Here is a 21,815-nt window from a genome sequence, read left to right on the forward strand (position 1 = left end):
CGTTTTTCGCGGAGTCTTTTACGGACGTAATTGGAGCTGTTCTTCATTGGAGTCAATGAAAAACTCCTCCATTACGTCTGAAAATAGGTCGTGTGAACATACCCTCACGTTGTTATGTTTATTCCAGACGGCAGTATTAGGGTATGTTCACACGGCCAAATTTCAGACGTATACGAGGCGTATTATGCCTCGTTTTACGTCTGAAAATATGGCTACAATACGTCGGCAAACATCTGCCCATTCATTTGAATGGGTTTTCTAACGTACTGTGCAGACGACCTGTTATTTACGAGTCGTCGTTTGACAGCTGTCAAACGACGACCCGTAAATTTACTGCCTCGGCAAAGAAGTGCAGGGCACTTCTTTGCCACGTAATTTGAGCCGTTCTTCATTGAAATCAATGAAGCACGGCTCAAGGTTTACGAGCGTCTCAGACGCCTCGTAAATTACGAGGAGGAGCTTTTACGTGTGAAACGAGGCAGCTGTTAACAGTCTGTCTTTTCACACGTAACTGCCTCTCAGCGTGTGAACATACCCTTAGGGCTGCAGCTTAGGCTCCGTGTTACAGCCGCAACACATGGACCTCACACTGTTCTACTGAACCAAACTGCAGCCGTATTACAGCCATTTGGAACAGGCATTAGAGCAAAGCATTTGTATTCGCGTCTGCAATAAATCCGCAAAAACGCGGATGAATTGCAGACCCATTCATTTCTATGGGCCCGTGCCCACACCCGTGGTTTACACGGACGTGTGAGGGCCGCAAAAACTCAGGACAAGTTGTTTTACGGTCCGTAATTGCAGTCCGGCCCCATTGAAATAAATCCACATCTTCTGTGTGCATGGTCTGTGATTGCGGAGGACACTCCTCGAGCTGTCAGGCCTCATGCACACAGCCGTAGCCCAAGTCACATGTCTGACAGCAGAATAGAGATCACTATTGTCTCTTTCCAAGGACAACCAGCAGAATTTTGAAAGCAGATATTTATTTATTTCAGTTACTTATATAGCGCCAAACTAGAACTTGAAAAAAATTAGACCTGCGTTTTTTTTAGTTTTTTTTATACAGGGATGGTTGAAGTGTTGTTGCACATATTACATAAATACAAACGTGTCACCGGGACTGTAAGCCCGCACTGGTCAGTGATCAATATCACAATAATTGATTTTCTGTTGCTTATATGAACGGTGCGGAATCTGATGACACTTTATGCTTTCCCTATGTCTGGTGCACACATAGGAAGCTAAATGACCTATCCGTATGTTTTTGGAGTGTGGGAGGAAACCAGAGAATTCTGAAGTAAATCTACGCAAACAACGGGCGTACCAACTCCATGTGGATGTTCCAGATTCTAACCCAGGACCCCAGTGCTGCAAGGCGACCTGTTCTTAAATTTCAGTGTTTAGAACGATCAACTAGATGATTTTTCCAAAATATACCTGGTATACAGAGAACATGACTTACCGCTGCTGGAATGGTCATGGTTTAAACATTTTTCTTCTATGAAAAGCGGCTTCCATCTGTGAGTTCTGCATTGTAATGCCACGTACAGAAATGGCAGCTATGTTGTCAATTGTTAGTGCTGAAAGTTGCCCGTAGGTAGACACCAGCTTATTTCAGGATAAAATATGACTGTTTCTTGGCTCCGGCCTGATGTCTACCCAGCGGTTCAGTGCCATCTTTAGTGTCCTGTTGGGCGTGAGGAGAAGGTTCTCTAAGGGAAGATTGGTCATGGGACTGGTCTTCTTTGTACTGATCCAGAATTCAATAGCTTTTCTCTCATACGAATAACCATCTGCATTTTTAAGAAGATAAGCATGATTAGGTAGACGGGGCGCCGAACATCGTGGTATAATAAACACCAATGCAGCCGGTTTGTAGGCAATAGCTATTCACATAAAGCGGTTTCTTGATATTTTGTAAGATTGGTGCAATCAAACCCCCCCCCAAAAAAAAAAACCACCAGTAGAGGCTCCTTAACATACATTACACTGTAGGAGGCCCTACTAATGTTGGACTAGTTGATGCGATTGTACCGTCTCAGTGCACACTTTCTACTCTCGAATTGTCAATGTTAGGGTATGTTCACACGCAGTGACCAAAAACATCTGGAAAATACGGAGCTGTTTCAGGCGAAAACAGCTCCTGATTTTCAGAAGTTTTTTTTTTTTTAACAACTCGCGTTTTTCACTGCGTTTTTTTACGGACGTAAATGAAAAATGCCTCAAAACGTCCCAAGAAGTGTCCTGCACTTCTTTTGACGAGCTGTCATTTTACGTGCCATATTTTGACAGCGACGCGTAAAATAAAGGCTCGTGGGAGCAGAACATCGTAATGCCCATTGAAAGTAATGACCAGATAGTTGTAGGCGTATTAGGGGCGTTTTTTCAGGTGTAATTCGAGGTGTAAAACGCCTGAATTATGTCTGAAAACACGTGTGAACATGCCCTCATAATAATGTTATTTCTGGCTATTAGATGCACTCGGGCTGGGTTTTCCGACTAATATAGGTGCAGAAATGCAGCCGATTACAGTTGTGTGAATCTGGCCTTAAAGAGAGAAATTCTTGTTTCTTAAGAATTGGGTTGGTGGACATGACTGGTCCTGACGGGCTGCACTTCCTCCCACTCGATCAGTTCTAATGGCAGCCTGGCCTGGTGAGTTTTTTTTTGTTTTTTTAAATAGCTAGTGACCCCCTGTGAGTGATCAATGTGATGTATTCAGTGGACGATACTATCTTAATCTATGTGTGATAAATTTGTATCACCCCCAAAAAATATTTATACACACACCCTTTGCAAAACGGTATATTTAAGAGTTAAAATGCACCATCCCTCATGGAATAATTGCAACGGAGCTTTTGATAACAGAAAAGTTGTTTTGTGCAAATCATCCATCAGTGTGAGTCTGAAACTATTTTGTGAATTTATCACAGATCTGTCACAGGAATAATCTAAGATGCTCTCAGAAGTCCCTGGTCGGCCAAATGCTTTCATGTGTAAATAGGAAGAAAAGGAACAGGGACGTGACGTGCTAATTAATTGGGGCTGACAATCATTTCCGTTAACTTGTTTTTCAGGCAACCAGGAAAACTTAACTCCTTATGCAACGGCTATTCCTGGCTGATAAATATAATCCTGGAGCTCAAAAAAAGAAAGACAGAACTACTCAGACACAAAGCCAGAGGAGTAAAGGAAAGGATAGCAGTAGGAATGCCTCCCTATATTGCAATGTTGATACTAATTGGTGGGTGAAAAGCTGGGTGACAACCCTTATAGGCAAAGTGATGGGTAGCATTAGTGGTTGTCTCTAAAATCTACCCTTTCCATATGCCCTAATGGGACATATGGACATTGGAGGTAGGACCCCTTCCCTATAAGCCAGAGCGGAGAGTCGATAAATATCCACAGCTCCCGCTCTGGTGGACCTAGCTGTCCGTGTAATACATGGATGGGCTATTTGTTTAAATAACTGCTATGTAATACTACATTTGCCCCGCAGCTGATCGCCATGGTTGAAGATGCTGGACGCCTGGCAATCAGCTGATCGATGGGCCGGCTTAGTTTTGATGATGAGACAACACCTTTAATGGGTTACTGAAGTTTCTTTGTTCATGCCAACTGACTGAAGTCTCTTGATAACTTAAATCAGTTGATCTACTTTATGTAACGTTACCAGATGCAATGACCGGATCCTTCATGATTTCACACGTGATGGGGCAGAGCAGTTCCTCTGGGATGTTAGAAGATGCTGCTTTCATTTTGCTTTTTAGGTCTTCAATTTTCCTCAATATCTTATTTCTCATCCCTAAGGACTCTGCCAAAGCAAACATAATGATCAGGCCCAGTCACAAGTCTAAAGATAACGTCTGTTTCCAGAGAATGTTAAGTTTTCATCCACATTATGTCGTACCTATCTTGAGATCATGCAGCAGAATTGACTTGGTGAGGCCAAGTAATTCTTTACCATCGATGTTGTTTGCGCTGAAGCGCTGTTCTACCTCTGCCAGGCTCTCGTTTGCTAACCACGTTCTGACATCGTCCTCTGTCCAGGATTCAACACGAATCTCTGATTTCCTCCTTATTCTGGCAGCTGGAACTCAAAACAAACCCAACCATAACCTTCATGTGGAGAGTATAGATTTAGACATAACTCATATGTGGTTGGGAGAGAACATTGTACACTAATGGTAAGGACCAACTGCTGGTTAGAAATAATGAAAAGTCATTACCCCTAAACTTACATTTTTCAAAGACTTTAGGGCTCATGGACCTCCGATACAATCATGTAAATGAGCCCATAAAGATGACTGGTGACCATGTTGTCCCATATGTAATCAGTGAATAAGGGTATATTCAGATGTTGCATTTAAAGCCGCTTTAAAGAGCCGTGTCAAAAAAAACACATGCAGTTTTTACAGGTGAAACATGTAAAAAAGGTACTTAACCTTTCAGGTGAATTTAAGCATTGACAATAAGCTGTCACATGTATATACATGAACAATAACACTATATATGACTTGTATCCTGCAGTCTCTATCGCTAATTCTCAATTTTCCCTGAGTTAGTGAGTGGAGTCTAACTGCTATCATGTCTCCCATACACTGCACACATTGATAGATAGGAGAGCAGGATGTATACACGCACGCACGCAGTAGTAGCCTGGAGGACATTATATAGCAGTGTAGCTGTAAATTCAGCACTGTAGTGAGATATAACACTTACTAGAAGCTGTTGCCACATCTGTGTCTCTCTCTCTCACTCGTCTCCTGTTCCCTCCTCCCCACTCCATAGACTTCTATGGGCAGGTGTAACCATATCACTCTGAGCTGATAGCCTGTTTTGTCTTGACAAGGTGGATTTAGCAGTAAATTCATAGTTAGTGAACAGTTAGAAAGGAAGGGGGAGGAATGCCGCCTGATATGTGGAGAGGCTTTTTTTCCCCCTCTAATAAAAATCAATAGTACAAGCAAATATAAGAAACTTTGTAATATATCTTATGAAAAGCTTGTTGAAAGATTAGTGACCATATCATTTAATGTGTTTCACCTGTGAAAACCGCAACCGTATCAAAAACCAAAGCAAATAGTGGTGAAACCGCATGCGCGCATATATATATATATATATATATATATATATATATATATATAATTTATTTTTTTTTAATGGTTTTAACCACACCTCACCATCTAAATACACCTGAAGAGTTTACAGGTCCCCTAAGGTTACCTTTTTTCTTTGTTTTAAGTTGGCAAATATAGGCTTTTGATGTCCTGAAATCTTTCCCACTTGCAAAGCAAATTTGGATTGCAGGACTCCAAGGCAGAGAGGTGTCCTGGCTCTACTGGACATGTGTAACTTTTTAGCCAATCTCATGCCTTCATATGGGAGGAAATGATGGAGACCTGTGAGAAGATTACATTAGTGTACTTTGTTTCAAACAGGATGACGTGAAGGAGAACAATGGTGGGCACATGGTGCTCCCAGAAATGTATGGTCAAGTAGGGTGAATTATTGGCATCCATCGGTCTCCTGACTGCTCTGCTTTGGATATGAACATCCCATTTTTCAAGCTACATTGCTACGAACCAAACTCTTCAAACGCGGATGTGAAATAATTTGGGTTGATCTTGACTCAAAAGAACTAACCTGGTGAATCACTTGTTTGCCCCAATTTCCATATAGTTACCGTCTTGTCCATAGAACCCGTGGCCAGCAGAGGTTGGTTTGGAGCTAATGCACAGGCCGTCACATACCTGTTGAGAAAATGCCACCCTGGTTATATTACAAGCATAACACTAAACCATGCTACACCCTGGCGTAAGAGGTCCTATGACAACTCCATTAAAGAGAGGTCTGCTCTGCATCATGGCTGCATGTTTACCTGGTTCTCCTGCTGTTTCCCAATACAAGAAAATATGACACACACAGAACACCGTGTCTCATTATTCCCCTCTTGGCAGAAGAGCCTGGAAGCTTCTAATACGCACCTAGTGCAAATTCCTTACATGACAGTAACAAATGCCAACGCTGTTGAAATCTTCCCAGCCCTGTGTAACACCGAGTAAGGCTGTTTACATCGTACAGAACAACCTCCGCTAATAAAAAATATTTTAAAGCAATGTATTTTTCTCCATCTAGTTTCTACCCCTTACCCCCACCGATAGGATAGTGGACTCAGCTCAAAAGCTCTTCCAAAAGCTGCTGCAAAGGCATCTTACTCAGCCAACCATAACCCTACTCCATACTGATGAGCAGCAAATACTCCGAAACAGTGCTGTCTACTGATGGGTGTCTGGCTATTAACTGGAGTCATGTTTCAAGGCTCTATAAAAGGGTTGGACATTGACTTACTGGGTAGTCACCTTTAGGTGGCACTAGACACAGTTTTCTTCCTTCTGGGGGAGAGCTATTTTGCATACTTATTCCCATGGAGCATTGCTCTATGGACTCTACACCAGCTGGATCTCCGCAAGAAGAATCAATACCTTCCAAGAGTTTATCCTATTAGGCCCCATGCACACGGCTGTGCCCGTAAAATCACAGCCCGTGACGGCCGCCTGCATTGTGGGGCCGTGCTCCCATACAAAGTATTGGAGCATAGCCCGTAAAATGCAAAGGAACGGACATGTTCCATAATTTTCAGAACATTTCTACGGCACGAACACCCATCCGTAGCGATATGGAAAGGTGTCTGCAGCCAATAGAACTGAATGGGTCCGTAATTGCGGACAATTTTTACGGTCGTGTGCATGGGGCCTTACTGCTGTATTTAATGCAACATCTGTTCCTTGTGGACAAGTTTACATGTACAATGCCACAAAATCATTTACATAACTATAGTAATCACCACAGCTACAATAGTAGTTTGCTGAATTCTACTCACCGTTTGTGATGAGTTAGGAAATGCAGGATGCAACCGGTTTTCTGCAACAAAAAAAAAAACCCACACAATTTTTACATGTTTTGTGTACATATAGGATTTCAATATTTGGTTTTACCTATTATTATGAAGTAGTATAAATAGCAATTTTCTAATTTACACGTGGTGTAAAAAAAAAAAAAAAAACACGCCAGAAAATCGTTCATAAATTGACCTGTGGTGCGTTTCTTTAATCCGCAGCATGTCAATTTATGTTTTGGAATCGCTGGTTTTCTGTTGCGGATTTTCCCCGTTTAATTCAATGGGGAGGTAAAACCCTGAACAAATAGCAGATGTTGCAATTTGCGGTGGAAAAGCTGCGATTCCGCCGCAAAAGATCACAACTCGCAAAAAAGTCTATACTTACCCAGATCTCTCTGCTCCTGCGTCCACCCAGGCCTCCAGAAATGACGTTTCATCCCATGTGATTGCTGCAGCCAATCACAGACTGCAGTAGTCACATGGAATGAAACATCATCCCAGGAGGCCGGGCAGCAGGACGTCAGAGGGACACATCGCCACGACTACGGGTAAGTATGGGCTTTGTTTTTATACCTGCTGTTTGCTGCAGTCGACATTCCAGCCATAAAACGACCCCACAATTTGATGTGGTTTTTCGGCCGTAATTCCCAGCGGGGACCAGGGCAGACATGCTGTGTACTTTTACGCAGCGTATCCACTCTGTGTGAACATACCCTTAAGGGCTTTTTACATCGGCCGACAAATCGGCTGGTGCAGCGAACGCCGATCAACGAGACATCGTCCATCGTTTGCTCCTGTCACAGGGAGCTATGGATGTGGACGAGCGGTCGTTACTCCGATCGCTCGTCCCCATACATTTATTATAATGTCGGCAGCGCGTCCCCCAGTTTACACACCAAGATTCACTGCCGACAATGATAATATTTGGTTTTTAAAACGATACGATCGGAAGATGATCGAGCGTTTGCTCGTTCATATGCTGATCGCTGCCCTGTGTATACAGGGCAATTATCCGCAACGAGCGTTATACGAATGCTCGCCTGCACGATAATCCCCCAGTGTAAAAGGGCCTTTACAGTCCCACTGCTTTTACCATGAAAACACTGCTATCAGCAGGCTGGAGATACAGCGAGATAAGACTTTATTCTAGAAAATATTGGGGCCCTCATCTCACAGACCCCCTATCAATGCCATCTTCTGACATGTTCTCTATAACATATCAGAAGACAGTTGTAGATGCACATACGCTTTAAGGACTTTATTTTAAAACAGAAATAAATACTTACTGCTCCATAAATAATAACCGACTTGTCCACAGACCTGTAAAAATCAAATTAAAGTTAAAAAAACAAAACATAAAAAGCATAACTAGATATCACAGCCGAACACGAGCAAGATCTATGTGCAAAGTAATAATCAACTCTGATCTTTAGTGTGTTCATCAGACGAACAACATGTAATATTAATAAACTACGAATTATTTGACATCAAATACAGTGTTCTGCTATGTAAGCCAAAAGATTCAAAAATGTAAGTCTTTATAAAAGTAAAATAAATCATTATTCAGAAAAAGTAACATATTTCACAAAGGACTGGGTGACTAAAGCGCCTTTTACACTGGCCGACAATGCGCCGGTTCAGTGAGCGCCGATCAACGAGACATCGTTGATCGGTGCTCGTTTGCACCTGTCACAAGGAGCTATGTATGGGGATGTCCAGTTGTTACGCTGATCGCTCGTCCCCATACATTATCATCATGTCGGCAGCGCGTCTCCCAGTTTACACAGGGAGAAGTGCGGCCGACAACGATAATCTTTTCATTTTTTTAAAACGATACAACCAGCAGATGATCGAGCGTTTGCTCATTCATCTGCCGATCGCTGCCCAATTTACACAGGGCAATTATCACCAACTATTATTATATGAACGCTCGTCTGCACGATAATCGCCCAGTGTAAAAGGGCCTTAACTCTGTGGGAACTATAATGGCCGTCATATTGGTTTATACATAACTTTCATAGATTCAGATAAGCCAAAATATCAAGTATCAAAATAAAACGCTTGGATATGAGATCAGTCACAGATATAATAATACACATGTTCCTGTATACACACGTGTAATAGCTGCATTTTAAATAAATGAAAAATATGAATTGGTTGCTGCCCTCTAGTGTCCTCACACAAACCTGCATTTAGACGTTCCCCATGTTCTAATAATTTGTAATGAGGTGCTCATGAATAGATAGGACATATAGATGACTTTATCCCATGCCTCCTCACTTCCTGCTATTTTTCTCTTATAGTACCAACATATTCCACAGCACCGTACAGAGATGGTCACCAGTGCCGTACCTCCAATGGAGACAGACCGGACTACTATTACGGGCTGAGCCGCCTGCCCCACCTGACCAATTGCATGTAATGCCCATGTTACTTCTGTGGCCAGAAACGACACAAGACTCAGCTGGCTGATCAGCATAGTGGCTCGGTGATGTTTATAGCCCACCCCGCAGGCACTGTGGCTCTGCCACCTCCTTTTGGCGCTGCCACAGCCTGGAGGCCACAACAGGTGCATGATTCACTCTTCTCTGCCTGCCTGGACTGCCTGCAGGAGAGTTAAACGCACGGAAGGCGCTTTAGGCTGAGCACAACGTTTTGTGTTGACGTCTTTGTTTTTTGCTTTCCTTGGGTACTGTGTGTGCGGAGAGGGGGGGGACCTCAAGGCCTGGGGCTGCATGAAAGGAGAGATTTGGCTGGCAGAGGGGGGGGGGCCTCATATGGGGCCCAGATCTTTCTAGTTACGCCCCTGATTGGCACCATTCACATCACTCCTGGTCTCACACTCTTACTTCACTATCTCAGACACGTACGGAGTACAATTTCATAGAAAGATGATAAACTTAATATGTTTTTTGGGTGTCGGAGGAAACCAGAGAATCCACTGGAAAGCAATGTAAACATGAGGAGAACATGGAGAGAGCCTCAATACAACTGTTATCATACACGTTAGGCCAGAGGCGTAACTTGAAGCTCCTGGGCCCCAATGCAAAATCTATAACAGGGCCCCCACCTACCATATATCTTTTATAATACTGGTTCTTATGTGGCTGAAATGCTTTTAGGCCCTCTCAAGAAGCTCCAGGGCCCGGGTGTAACTGCTACCTCTGTACCACCTATAGCTTAGGCTGTGTTCACATCAGCGTTGCTTTCCGTTGAGGGGTTCCGTCTGAGGTTTGCGTCGGGTTAACCCCTCAACGGAAAGGCAAACGGAAACCTTAGCTTCAGTTTGCATCACCATTTATCTCAATGGTGACGGAAACTTTGGTAGCGGTTTCCGTCTTTCACCGTATTGACAGGGTTCCGTTGTTTTGATGGAATCAATAGCGTAGTCGACTGCGCTATTGATTTAGTCAAAAACAACGGAACCCTGTTACAACGGTGACAAACGGAAACCTGTCACTACGTTAGGCTCTGTTCCCACTTTGTTTAGGCCTTTGGGCTACGCAGTGACATTTGCCGCGATGCAGGTCGCACGACTAAAGATCGCGGTGTCGTCCTGCCTGCATCGAAGTTAATGAAAGTAAACGTAGCCGCGTTGCGACAGCCGCAGCAGATTCAGATTTTTTGCGACTGTTGTGGCAACCTGCGGGTCAGAACACAGCCACGTTCACTTCCATTTACTGTGATGCAGGCAGGACGACACAGCAATCTTTCGTCATATGACCTGTGTCGCAGCCAAAGTCGCTGTGTAACCCTAGCCTTAATTGGAGGTATACGTTGCCCACAGGACCCCAGGGTAAAAATGCATCTGCATGGTAGACTATGCTATTGCATACAGCAAAATAGATGCATACCGGCCTGGCATATGCCAAAAGGATACCCGATGAGAAAATGCTTACCCAGAGACGACGGTCTCCCCATCGCTGGAGAACGCACAGGACAGGACAGGAGCTGAATGTCCACTTAGTGTTAATTTGCATCTCATGACAAAACCTTTATTGTAAAGACAAAAACCACAAATGATGCAATATATGCATGTAGCTGCAAAGCTGTAACTACATGGATTACCATTACCTTTCTCATCCCCAAATGATATCAGCCAGATTCTTATTTCATTATCTTGACCACAAGAAGCCATCTGAAAGCACTCAATGCCACGTGCGGTGTCTGAATAAAAAGAAAAATTGGCAAAATTTAGATCATTTGTATATACACAGAACATACAGTTTGTCAGTCCAGCTAATATTCATACCTTGAAAATTTCACTCTGTGCAACATCTATACCGGGGGACCCATTTATGAGAACTGGTGCAAAGAAATAGTTCCAGATACGAAGCAGTTCACAAGTTTTAGTGTCCAACCCTCCACTTGTGTGAAGATGGAAAATAACATTTATGGCCATAAGATTAAAGAGGTTTTATGGGGTTAGAAAAGTTTCCAGAAACAGCGCCACCCTTGTCCAACAGGCTGTGTTTGGTATTGAACTCAGGCTATGTACACCTTTGATTGTTTGTTTTTTAATAAAAATGTGTATCAGTGTGATTGGTGCAACTTTCTAAATACTTTTTATTAAAATTTATTTTAACTTTTTTGAGATACAGCTGCTTTGTATACTGTATGCAGGTATTTTTTTTATGCGGATTCTCAACCTTTTATTATCATGTCGTTTTAGGCCCAACATTCTGTGCCGAGTTATTTTGTAATAACATTTTTAAAGGCGGCAGAGCTCGGTTTTCTGATGCAGAGCGTAAAATCCACTGCGTAGACATTAGGGGAAATCTCTACATTTTTCTGTGTCAGTTTTCTGGTGTAGGAAAGTGATGCCAAAAATTGGCATAAATTATAGCAGAAATCTATGCCAGCTCCTTTGAAGTAGCGACTGCGAAACGCGCCTCCGGTGGTGTGTGGACAGGAGTTTGGTCTGTATTATGTACCTCATGTTGTGGTGCATCTAGTGACTTTTTAGTCTCCTACATCTACGTATATACTATCTAGGCGGATACTGTTCCCATTAGATACTGTTTCAACTAAAGGTACTTTTACACAGCCTTATATGGGCTCGTTGATCGGCGCTCGTTTGCTCCTGTCATAAGGAGCTAGTTTTGGGACGAGCGCTCGTTACTCCGATCCCTCGTCCCCATGCATTTTTATCCTGTCGGCAGCGCGTCTCCCTGTTTACACGGACATGTGCTGCCGATAACAATAATATTTAAAGCATTTAAAATGATACAATCAGCAGATTAACGAGCGTTTGTCTTTTCATCGGCTGATCGTTGCCGTGTCGTTTTCCCGATAAAAGGACCTTTATTAAGCTCATCTGCATCTTTGACTTTACATTATATTGAACGTGATGCAGCCAGCTCACTGTTTGCCCTATTGTATGTGATGCTCTTGTATTTTAAATAGTCTGTTATGATGATGTAATAAAACGTTTGCTATTTTGCTAAATCTTGCCTATCCAAAAGACTGGAAAACCCGTCTACTGACATTTCTTTATCTCTTATGAAGTATAATATTGAACCTGCATATTACATAAAACATGAAGCTGCTCAAAACATTGACATTCTTACAACTTTTTTTTACGTTTACTTTTGTACTGACCAATTATCGGTTGTGAAGAGAAGTCGCAGCACGTCACTCCCAGATCATGAGCCTTGTCATTGTATAAACATCGCATGTTCTCATCCCAGGCTGTTAAGTCACCACAGGAGGAACCGGTGATAAAAAAGTTTCCACCAGGGGAGAAGGCACAAGCCACGAGAGAGCCGTCCTTTACCAGGCCTGATCTAGGAGAAAGACACGGAGAAGTTACAATGTAAATCTCATCATACGCTGGATACAGTGCAGGAATGAACAGAGCATTAAAAAACATCCCGACAAGCCGGAAGTTTCCACATTTTGATTATTTTTTTATTGCGAAAGTTGCCAGAATTTAGCAGAAGAGGCACAAATTAATATCCCATAAAAATATACAAAGCAACCTGAAAATAAGTAATAGACCCACTATATGACGCTGTGGTAGGACAGATCAAAGGGCCAAAATTGCACATATATGCGAATGTGGTTTCGTACTCTTCAATCACCCTCTTAGGCAGTGTTCACGTCGCGGTAGCATCACGTTTTTGCTGCAATTTTTCGCTAACCGCAGAGGAGCCTTTTGCATTTTTGCAAAAATCACCGCAAAAGATTTGGTAAAACACACACAGCCATACACTTCGCGCTTGTTGGGGAAATTTCAGAAGACTCTTAGGTGACAGATTCCCTTTTGAAGAGTTTTTTGTTTTTTTTACCAAATACAATTATGACATATAGATAGGACATGCCATAAATATCTGATTGATGTGTTTGCCCTTTTGGATCCCGACTGCCGAAATAAAGAGGTTGTGGTGCCCTTCCGCCTCAGTCAGACATACATGGCTTCATCCTGACTCTACCGTTCAGACAATAATGGTATAGTCTATCTATACGCCATAAATGTATGTGGACTAAAAGTGGTAGGTTTTTTTTCCCTCAAGCAGCTCCACACTTTTTTTTTTTTTTTTAGATAGTTTTTGCCCCATCACCATCTTCCTCAGTTTCAGAAAATGTTAAAGTGAGCAATACGTGGCATTTATAGGTGGGCCTCCCAATGGTGAGACCCTAACCTACAAGTTGAATCACCTGACCCAAAGATCGCTAAGCGGTTTCCATATCTCCCACAGGGCATAATGGAGTCGCACACTGCGGCAGCCACCTCTCCCTGGTATGTCCTCCTCTGGTGGCAGGGGTGGCCAGTGGTAGCCAACTTTTACTGCTTGTACGTTCGTCTGATAGTTGGGGATCCCTTATAACATTGGATTGACTGGGACCCAATACTAGTATGTGGATTACATTGAGAATGTCGGGGATGGACAAAACATTGTAGACTTTAGGAGAAATGTACACTACTATGGAAGCCAATGTGACTTTTTGGTGACATGAATAAAAAACAACCCAAAAAGGATCCAATGGCAAGTTTCGTGACACTTTGGTTACCTGGTTCCAACACATGGCAGATTTGAGGCTTGGTGAGGATTGTGATAAGTGTGGTTATTACATCCCTCCAGAACACATACCTGTGCAATTTCAATGATGGGACATTCCATAACACCACGGAGCCGTCCGCAGCGCCCGACGCTAAATACAGGGAACTTGGTGAAAACCCGCAGACTCTGACCGGGCTACTGCTCGGCTGCTCCAAAGAAGCCAGAATCTGCCCATTGCACATGTTCCAGACGATCGTTTTACCATCTGTTGAACACGAAGCCAGGACGGCTTGATTAGGAGAAAAGCAGCAACAATGAACGGCGTACGTGTGTCCTCGCAGCGGTGAAAACGATACCTCTTTAAAGTCATTTAAGGAATAAACCCGGATAGTTTTATCCAAGGAACATGTAGCAAGAAGAGAGTCCGAGAAGGAACAGCTGTTTACGTCGTCTACGTGATCCGCCAGTGTCCTGATTAATTCCACCATTTTACTGAATCTGGAATACAAGTACAAGAGATTTGGTTAACTAATTATTTTGTATATGCCAAGATAGAGGCCAATGGCACAACGACTATGTGGCATATGTATACCAATGGCTACAAAGCTTTCAATTAACATATTGGTACTAAGTTTTGTTTTTTTGCCAATGGTGATACAAGGACCGGCCACACTATCTAAGCTCACGCCTGGTTACTTCATGTATGATATTTAATAATGCCCGTAGCCAACAATGCCCCTACACAGTGATGTCTGGAAAGAATTTACTTGATGAAAATCCCCTCAAAGTTTCACTAGGCCTGAGCGCCCAATGATTGTGTCCCACAAGACTTTCTTAAAGGAAACGTCCACTGGAAAAACATTTTGTTTGTTAAAATAGGTCTGATTCATTTTATAATATTTTTAGAATAGTCAATGCTCCATTTATCTGATACAGAGCTTCAAATACTCTGCATAAACATAGAACTAAAGGGGATCTGTCACGTTCTCAAACATAGCAAACCAGCTGGAATCTTACCGGCCACTGCAGCAATGGTTTCCTATTACTGCCAGCCACCCACGTTCCCTGCAATCGGACCTGCTAGTTTCGGTGGCCTGTAAGAGTAGACTGTCAAGTGGGTGGTCCCCAGCGCTCCCTGTCAATCTCAGAGATGGACACTGAGCGCTGGGGACCGCCCACCTGACAGTCTAGTCTTGCAGGCCACCGAAACTAGCGGGTCCGATTGCAGAAGAACGTGGGTGGCTGGCAGTAATAGGAAACCGGCATGGCAGCGGCTGGTAAGCTATGGATTAGGCCTCGTTCACATCTGCGTTGGGGTCCCGTTCTGACGTTCCATCGGAGCTTTCAGTCAGAACGGGACCCTAAACAGACACAAACTGACACAGACGGAAACCAGAGGTTTCCGTTTGTGTCTGTTCAGTGTCCCGTTCTGACGAAAAGCTCAGACGAAACGTCAGAACAGGACCCCAACGTAGATGTGAACGAGGCCTAAATATGTTAGGGGATGTGGCAGATCCTCTTTAAAAGATAGACACCTAGCAGTCTCCACTAAGGGGAGCTAAGAGCAAATTATTAAGGCTACACGGCGACTTTGGCTGCGACACATCTCTGTGTACCCGAGTGCATCGCGTGTAATTAAAGTTAATGTGGTTGCATTGCGACCTGTAGGCTGCTACAACTACCGCAAGAAATCCAAACCTGCTGGATTTCTTGCGACTCTGTGGACAATGCGACTACAATTACTTTAATTACGTGCAGGGACACACAGGGATATTTGGCTGCGAGACCAGCCAAAGTCATCGTGTAGCTCTAACCGAATACATAAAACTCAATAATAAGTTCCCACAGTGAGAATTGTATCATTTAAAGCGACCCGCTGGTCAAAAGTGTAAATTTGACTATACATTGCAAATGTACAGTACAATCATAATACATAGCGTCCACCTTCTGAACGATCCCGCCACCGTTCTGGTCCCCCATTGTCATCTTTCTAAAATGGCCACCACAGTCTCAGACTTCGCTATGTAGAGCGTTCTTAGAGAGTCTGAGATGCCCCCGACTCCGCTGAGCTCCTAAGGACCATCGCCGATGATGCCGAGTGGGCGTGTCTCAGACTTCCTAAGAACGCTCTACATAGGGAAGTCAGACTGTGGTGACCATTTTAGAAAGATGACAACGTGGGACTAGAACACTGAAAACGGTGGCAGGATTGTTTAGAAGTAAAGCACCAGGTATGAAGAGTATACATTTGCAACGTATAGTCAAATTTAAACTTTTGACAGGAGGGTCATTTTAACGTCTATGTTTATGGAGTGAGTGATGAGGTGACATGCTCAGAGCTTCAGTAGTCGTGAGCACACCTGTGATGTACGAATATGAAACCACCAAATTTAAAAGAGAACACTGGATCAGGAGTTACCACTCACTTAAAGGGGTTGTCCGAGATAAAATGACTGTGTTAATGTTTGTAATTTATTAATGTAAATACATTTGTAATATTCTTACATTTTCCAAATTGGCCCCGTTTCCAGATCCTGCCGTGGGGTACTTGACGGGTGACGTCACTCTCTGGCCGCTGTGTTGATCTTCAATTCTTTTCCAGGTATACGACACGTCACTTGTGACGTGCCGTGTATGGGCTGTTCTGTTGTACCGCAGAACTGCAGGAACCGCGAGAACAGCAGGGACAGCGCATGCGCGTTACAGGCGGTACAGCTGAACAGCCCATACACGGCACAAGTGACGTGTCGTATACCTGGAAAAGAATTGAGGATCAACACAGCGGCCAGAGAGTGACGTCACCCGTCAAGTACCCCACGGCAGAATCTGCAAACGGGGCCAATTTGGAAAATGTAAGAATATTACAAATGTATTTACATTAATAAATTACAAACATTAACACAGTCATTTTATCTCAGACAACCCATTTAAGTGAGTGGTAACTCCTGATCCAGTGTTCTCTTTTAAATTTGGAGGTTTCATATTCGTACATCACAGGTGTGCTCACGACTACTGAAGCTCTGAGCATGTCACCTCATCACTCACTCTGTAAACAGACGTTAAAATGACCCTCCTGTCAAAAGTTAAAATTGGACTATACGTTACAAATGTAGTCATCATACCTGGTGCTTTACTTCACTTTGGAAAATGTAAGTATATTGCAAATGTATTTAAATTTATAAATTACATGCATTAACCCAGTCATTTTATCTCTGACAACCCCTTTAATGTTGTGATTTTTTTATTTTTTTTTAAATAGAGAACCACAAAAGTATACGTCTCTCTTTTCTTTAGGATCCAAAGTAGCTCCTGTCACTGTCCATGTGTGTTGTAATGTATGCACACTTGATATATGCTCTTCACCTATTCTATGACAACAGTTGCATAGGTCAACATATATCACATAACATCCCAATAAATAATGAGCAACGGCCATTAATACCCAACTTTTTCTACTGTAGGGAAACTAATTTTATTTTTCCCATTCCTAGGAAGAAACTGGCATGGAGGAGGGCGAGGCATTCCATAATTCTTTGTGACCCCTATGTTCTTGATGAGCTTGATTACTGAATTGCCTCTTTCCATTACATCTTTACACAGTGCAGATTTGCTGAAGATTTTGTATGAATTTTTTTTTATAATATTGCTTTTAGTGTGATATTAAAATAAATGTTATTTATTTGTGTTCTTTTGCCAAAAACAGAATTGGATCCAGCTGTTTTGAAGATGCCGCAGCGCTCATGCTGCTTCTCCTTCATTCCGGCGCTCTTGCTGCTTCTCCATTCCGGCGCTCATGCTGCTTCTCCTTCATTCCGGCGCTCATGCTGCTTCTCCTTCATTCCGGCGCTCATGCTGCTTCTCCTTCATTCCGGCGCTCTTGCTGCTTCTCCATTCCGGCGCTCATGCTGCTTCTCCTTCATTCCGGCGCTCTTGCTGCTTCTCCTTCATTCCGGCGCTCATGCTGCTTCTCCTTCATTCCGGCGCTCATGCTGCTTCTCCTTCATTCCGGCGCTCATGCTGCTTCTCCTTCATTCCGGCGCTCATGCTGCTTCTCCTTCATTCCGGCGCTCATGCTGCTTCTCCTTCATTCCGGCGCTCATGCTGCTTCTCCTTCATTCTGGTCACTGCTCCGTACTGTGAATCACTGAGACACTTGAAGCGGCTGCTCACAGTATTACAGGCTTCTACCATTCATAGGAGACGGCTGTAATACTGTGAACCGTCGCTACAAGTGTGTCAGCAATTTACAGTATGAAGCATGTAAGGAATGAAGGGAAAGCAGTGTCACATGAGCGCTGCGGCCCCTTAAAAAGAGCTGATCCCCGGGTGGCTTTCAGCAGCTCGCGGAAAAAAAAAAAATCAGCATGTCCTTTCTTGCTGCGGTTTCCGCCTCTGACCTACCATTGAAATTAATGGGAAGCAGAAAACCGCATCGAAAACCACGGCAATAAAACGCAGATAGGTCAAATTCTGCCTGCAAAAAAACTCAGTGTGAACAGGGCCATACAGTGGTTTGCACTGTATAGGGATCAGCAACTTTTTGTTGTGCAATATGTGCTGTAAATCTGGGATGGCTGGACACAAAGACAAACATTCTTCTATGTAATCATTCGAACAATACTGTTGCAGATGAGATGTTTTATTTATTTTGAGACATTTGTGCAACATATCAGGCTTTAGTACACACGATCCAACATACGGCACCAATTTATACATCTGCGTGCTGATTTATTTGCCAAGCGCCATTTTATCCAATGGAGATCATTTAAAAAATAAAATGTTCTATACATTTGAGGTTGGTCCATTAGGCAGATAAAATAGATGTGTCACGCAGGCACTTAGATTATCAGTATGAGAGTTTATTATCGGCCTTATTGATCATTTTTGTCTGTTCATTCATTCGTGCAACATTATTTGAGGCTTACACAAAGAATCAAGGGTCAGCAACCTGCGGCTCTCCAGCTGTTGTAAAACTACAATTCCCAGCATGCCCTGACAGCCTTTGGCAGGAATAATAAAGCTTTGGTCAAAGCATGCTGGGAGTTGTAGTTTCACAAGATGTAGAGTGCCGAAGGTTGCTGAACCCTGCTATACACGATTCAGCACATACATGTCTTCTGGCATAAATATCTATACAATTACGTAAATTCAGTCTGGGAAAAAGTGGTGTGGCTTTGATGTGCAACGTAGGCTTGTGCTACACGGCGACTTTAGTCACATTACAACATCGTACGTAATGCCTGTGAATGTGGTTGCGTAAGGTCTGGTTCACATTTTTTTTCTTCAGTTGGAGGTATAGGTCGGGAAGAGTCCTGACGCATGACGGAAGGCAGCAACATATCCCACTGTATAGGCATTCAATGGGATACGTTGTCCGAACGCCCAGTGCAGAGTGCTACTAGAAGCGCCGTGCCTGAGGAAGCTGCTGACATCACTGTCCATATATGGACCGTGATGTCAGGAGCTACCATGCCGGAGACCTTGCAAGCGCTCTGGCCGGGGACTCCGGGCCTAGAGAAGCCCTTAACTATATGGACAATGACGTTAGGAGCTTTAAGATCCTGAAATCCCTGGCTAGACAGTTGGCAACTCTCTGGCAGGGGATTCTGCTCACAGAGGATTCCCTGACATCACTGTCCATGAATAGACAGTGACGTCAGGGGCTCCTCCAGTCTGGCCAGAGCGCTACCTATGCTCTGGCTGGGGAGTCGATAGAAGAAAGCCCCTAACACCAATGTCTACATATGGACAGTGACATCAGGGGGTTTCACGGGCTGGAATACCCGGGACGGAGGCTACCTGATGCTCTTCCCAGGAACTCCTGCAATTGGGAGGCTCCCCGAAGTATACGTTTAACATATACCTTTTTGGGGGATCCCTCACGATGAAATAACCTAGTATACCACACTATTTCATCTTCCACAAAAAAGGTACCTAGTATACCACACTATTTCATCTTCCACAAAAAAGGTATACGAGCCAAAAGGACATTCTTTTGGCCTCCGCTGGGCTAATGGAGCCCTATGGACACGTTTAACGTAAACCAAAAAAACCATGATGTGCACAGGCCCTAACTACACGCTAAGTGACGCGACCACGACAAAATCTGCTGGATTTTTGGTTGCAGAATGCAAGTGACTTTTCCACTATAGTAAATCGCATTGGGGTGTTTTATGGATGTTGTAAATCCTAAATCGCATGCAACGCACAACCAAATCACACCCTAAAATAGTCATGTGACTTCAATGTGAAAAACTAGACATTCGACATCACGCAACCATAGACGCCGGGTAGCCCTGGCCTTATACAAGTCTGCAGTGACCGGCGTCAGGTACAACCAATTGCTACACTGTATTCTTTCATCAAAGCGTGACGTCTTGGAGAACGCAGAGCAAAATACACTGTAATAACCTACTAATATATCGCTACGCGCTGCGCCAGTATCAGGAAATGTGCCCGCTTGAGACCTGTCTGACTTGACTATTGCTTATTCATTATATTATCTATGCATTGGGCTCCATGTAGTTGTTGCCTAGTAACAGCATGACCTACAGACTTTCATGTGGTAAGTAGCGGGCATCTGGGGTTGCACACTACTTAGGATAGGGGTCGCTGGATTAACGATCTGGGGCTCACACACATGCCGCACACAATAAGGGAACGTTTATATTTAGCTCGGTAATGCAAAACATTCTAGCCCGGAAACGGAAAATATCGACTAGAATAAAGTAAGGAACGGGTAAATCCTGTCCCTATCGTCGCGTCGCCAAGTGGTCCAGTCCAGACCACCACTACGCAGCGCACTCACCTGACGGAGCGGTCCTCGCCAGCAGTGGGCGGGGCGTGCGCAGCAGTGAGGGACACGGAGATGACGTCACTCCCATACCTCCCTGCGTTCTGTGTCAGTATCAGTCTCTGTGATGATAGCGGAGTCACGTGGAGCTCTCCTGTGTGGGTCATGTGACTCCATGTGCGGGCAGGATACACAGCAGCCAGTTATGTAACCATTGTTTTCTTTGGAAATATCATTTTTTTTGTTTCTTTTTTTAAATTTAAGTGAATGCAGGTTTATTTATACATTTAAAGGGACCTTTCACTGTTTTTGTCTAGGAACTTGTCAACAGGTGTATGCTGCCCTAACTAGGCATTATCTTTCAGCGCCCCACCCCATCATAAAAAAAATGACCCATAAAAAAGTAAAATGCCCCATAAAAAAGTATAATGCCCCATGTAGTGCCCCCACACAGTATAATGCCCCTTTAGTGCCCCCCCCATACAGTATAATAATATTTAATAATATAATATATTATAACCCCTTCAAGGACAGTCTTTTTTCCTCTAATTGTGCCCACACTGTATTATGCCCCGCTAAGTGCCACACACAGTATATTGATCCCTCTAGTACCCCTACACAGTATAATGTCCGTTTAGTGGCCTCTGCACAGTATAATTCCCCCCTCCCCTGGCTGCCACATACAGCCCCCCTCTTGTATATAGTGCTCCCTGTAGATTGTGCCATAATCCCCCACCTCCTCCTTGTAGACAGTGCCATACATCCCCCCACCACCCCCTTGTAGATCGTGCCATACCGCCCCCCACCTCTCTCATGTAGACAGTGTCATAGAGCTCTCGACCTCCCCCTTGTAGACAGTGCCCCCAAATAAAACATTTTTTTACTCACCTAGGCCCCGTTCCTGCAACGAACTGAGCTGCTCCACGACGGGATCCTTGCGTAGGCCGGCGTGATCCTGTAGCCTAGTTCAGAGTTTCCCAACCTTTTTGGACTCGAGGCACCCCAGAAAAAAAACTTTCCTCAGGGCAAACCTACCAAAAATAGTTTAGAGTAAGACAGAAAACGAATTAAAACAATCACTACACTCGTAGGGTATGCGCACACAGCGTTTTTT

At 43.7% G+C, this 21,815-nt stretch overlaps 1 protein-coding gene across 2 annotated transcripts; it reads right to left on the reverse strand.

Moving 5' to 3' along the window:
* Positions 1–401: 401 nt before the first annotated feature.
* WDSUB1 (WD repeat, sterile alpha motif and U-box domain containing 1) lies at positions 402–20,796 on the reverse strand. 2 transcript variants are annotated; one of them, XM_075829319.1, is made up of 11 exons: positions 20,717–20,796; positions 13,999–14,406; positions 12,506–12,690; positions 10,979–11,071; positions 10,804–10,897; positions 8,191–8,224; positions 6,887–6,927; positions 5,650–5,756; positions 3,914–4,093; positions 3,677–3,817; positions 402–1,796 (listed from the first exon to the last, which is right to left on the reverse strand). In XM_075829319.1, the coding sequence occupies exons 2-11, from the start codon at positions 14,394–14,396 to the stop codon at positions 1,618–1,620; spliced, it is 1,452 nt and encodes a 483-aa protein (XP_075685434.1). In that variant the 5' UTR covers positions 14,397–14,406; positions 20,717–20,796; the 3' UTR covers positions 402–1,617. The 2 variants fall into 2 exon arrangements, with proteins under 2 accessions (XP_075685434.1, XP_075685433.1); XM_075829318.1 differs by having other exon boundaries at positions 3,914–4,099.
* Positions 20,797–21,815: the final 1,019 nt, after the last annotated feature.

Source organism: Rhinoderma darwinii, chromosome 6 (genome assembly GCF_050947455.1).
Source record: "Rhinoderma darwinii isolate aRhiDar2 chromosome 6, aRhiDar2.hap1, whole genome shotgun sequence".
Taxonomy (NCBI): domain Eukaryota; kingdom Metazoa; phylum Chordata; class Amphibia; order Anura; family Rhinodermatidae; genus Rhinoderma; species Rhinoderma darwinii.

Coding starts and splice junctions, on each gene's coding strand:
- WDSUB1 (XM_075829318.1), bottom strand. CDS start 14,396: ATGGTGGAATTAATCAGGACACTGGCGGATCACGTAGACGACGTAAAC. Junction 5,757..6,886: donor TTCCTAACTCATCACAAACG/GTGAGTAGAATT, acceptor TTTTCTCAACAG/GTATGTGACGGCCTGTGCAT. Junction 1,797..3,676: donor GGATCCGGTCATTGCATCTG/GTAACGTTACAT, acceptor TTAAAAATGCAG/ATGGTTATTCGTATGAGAGA.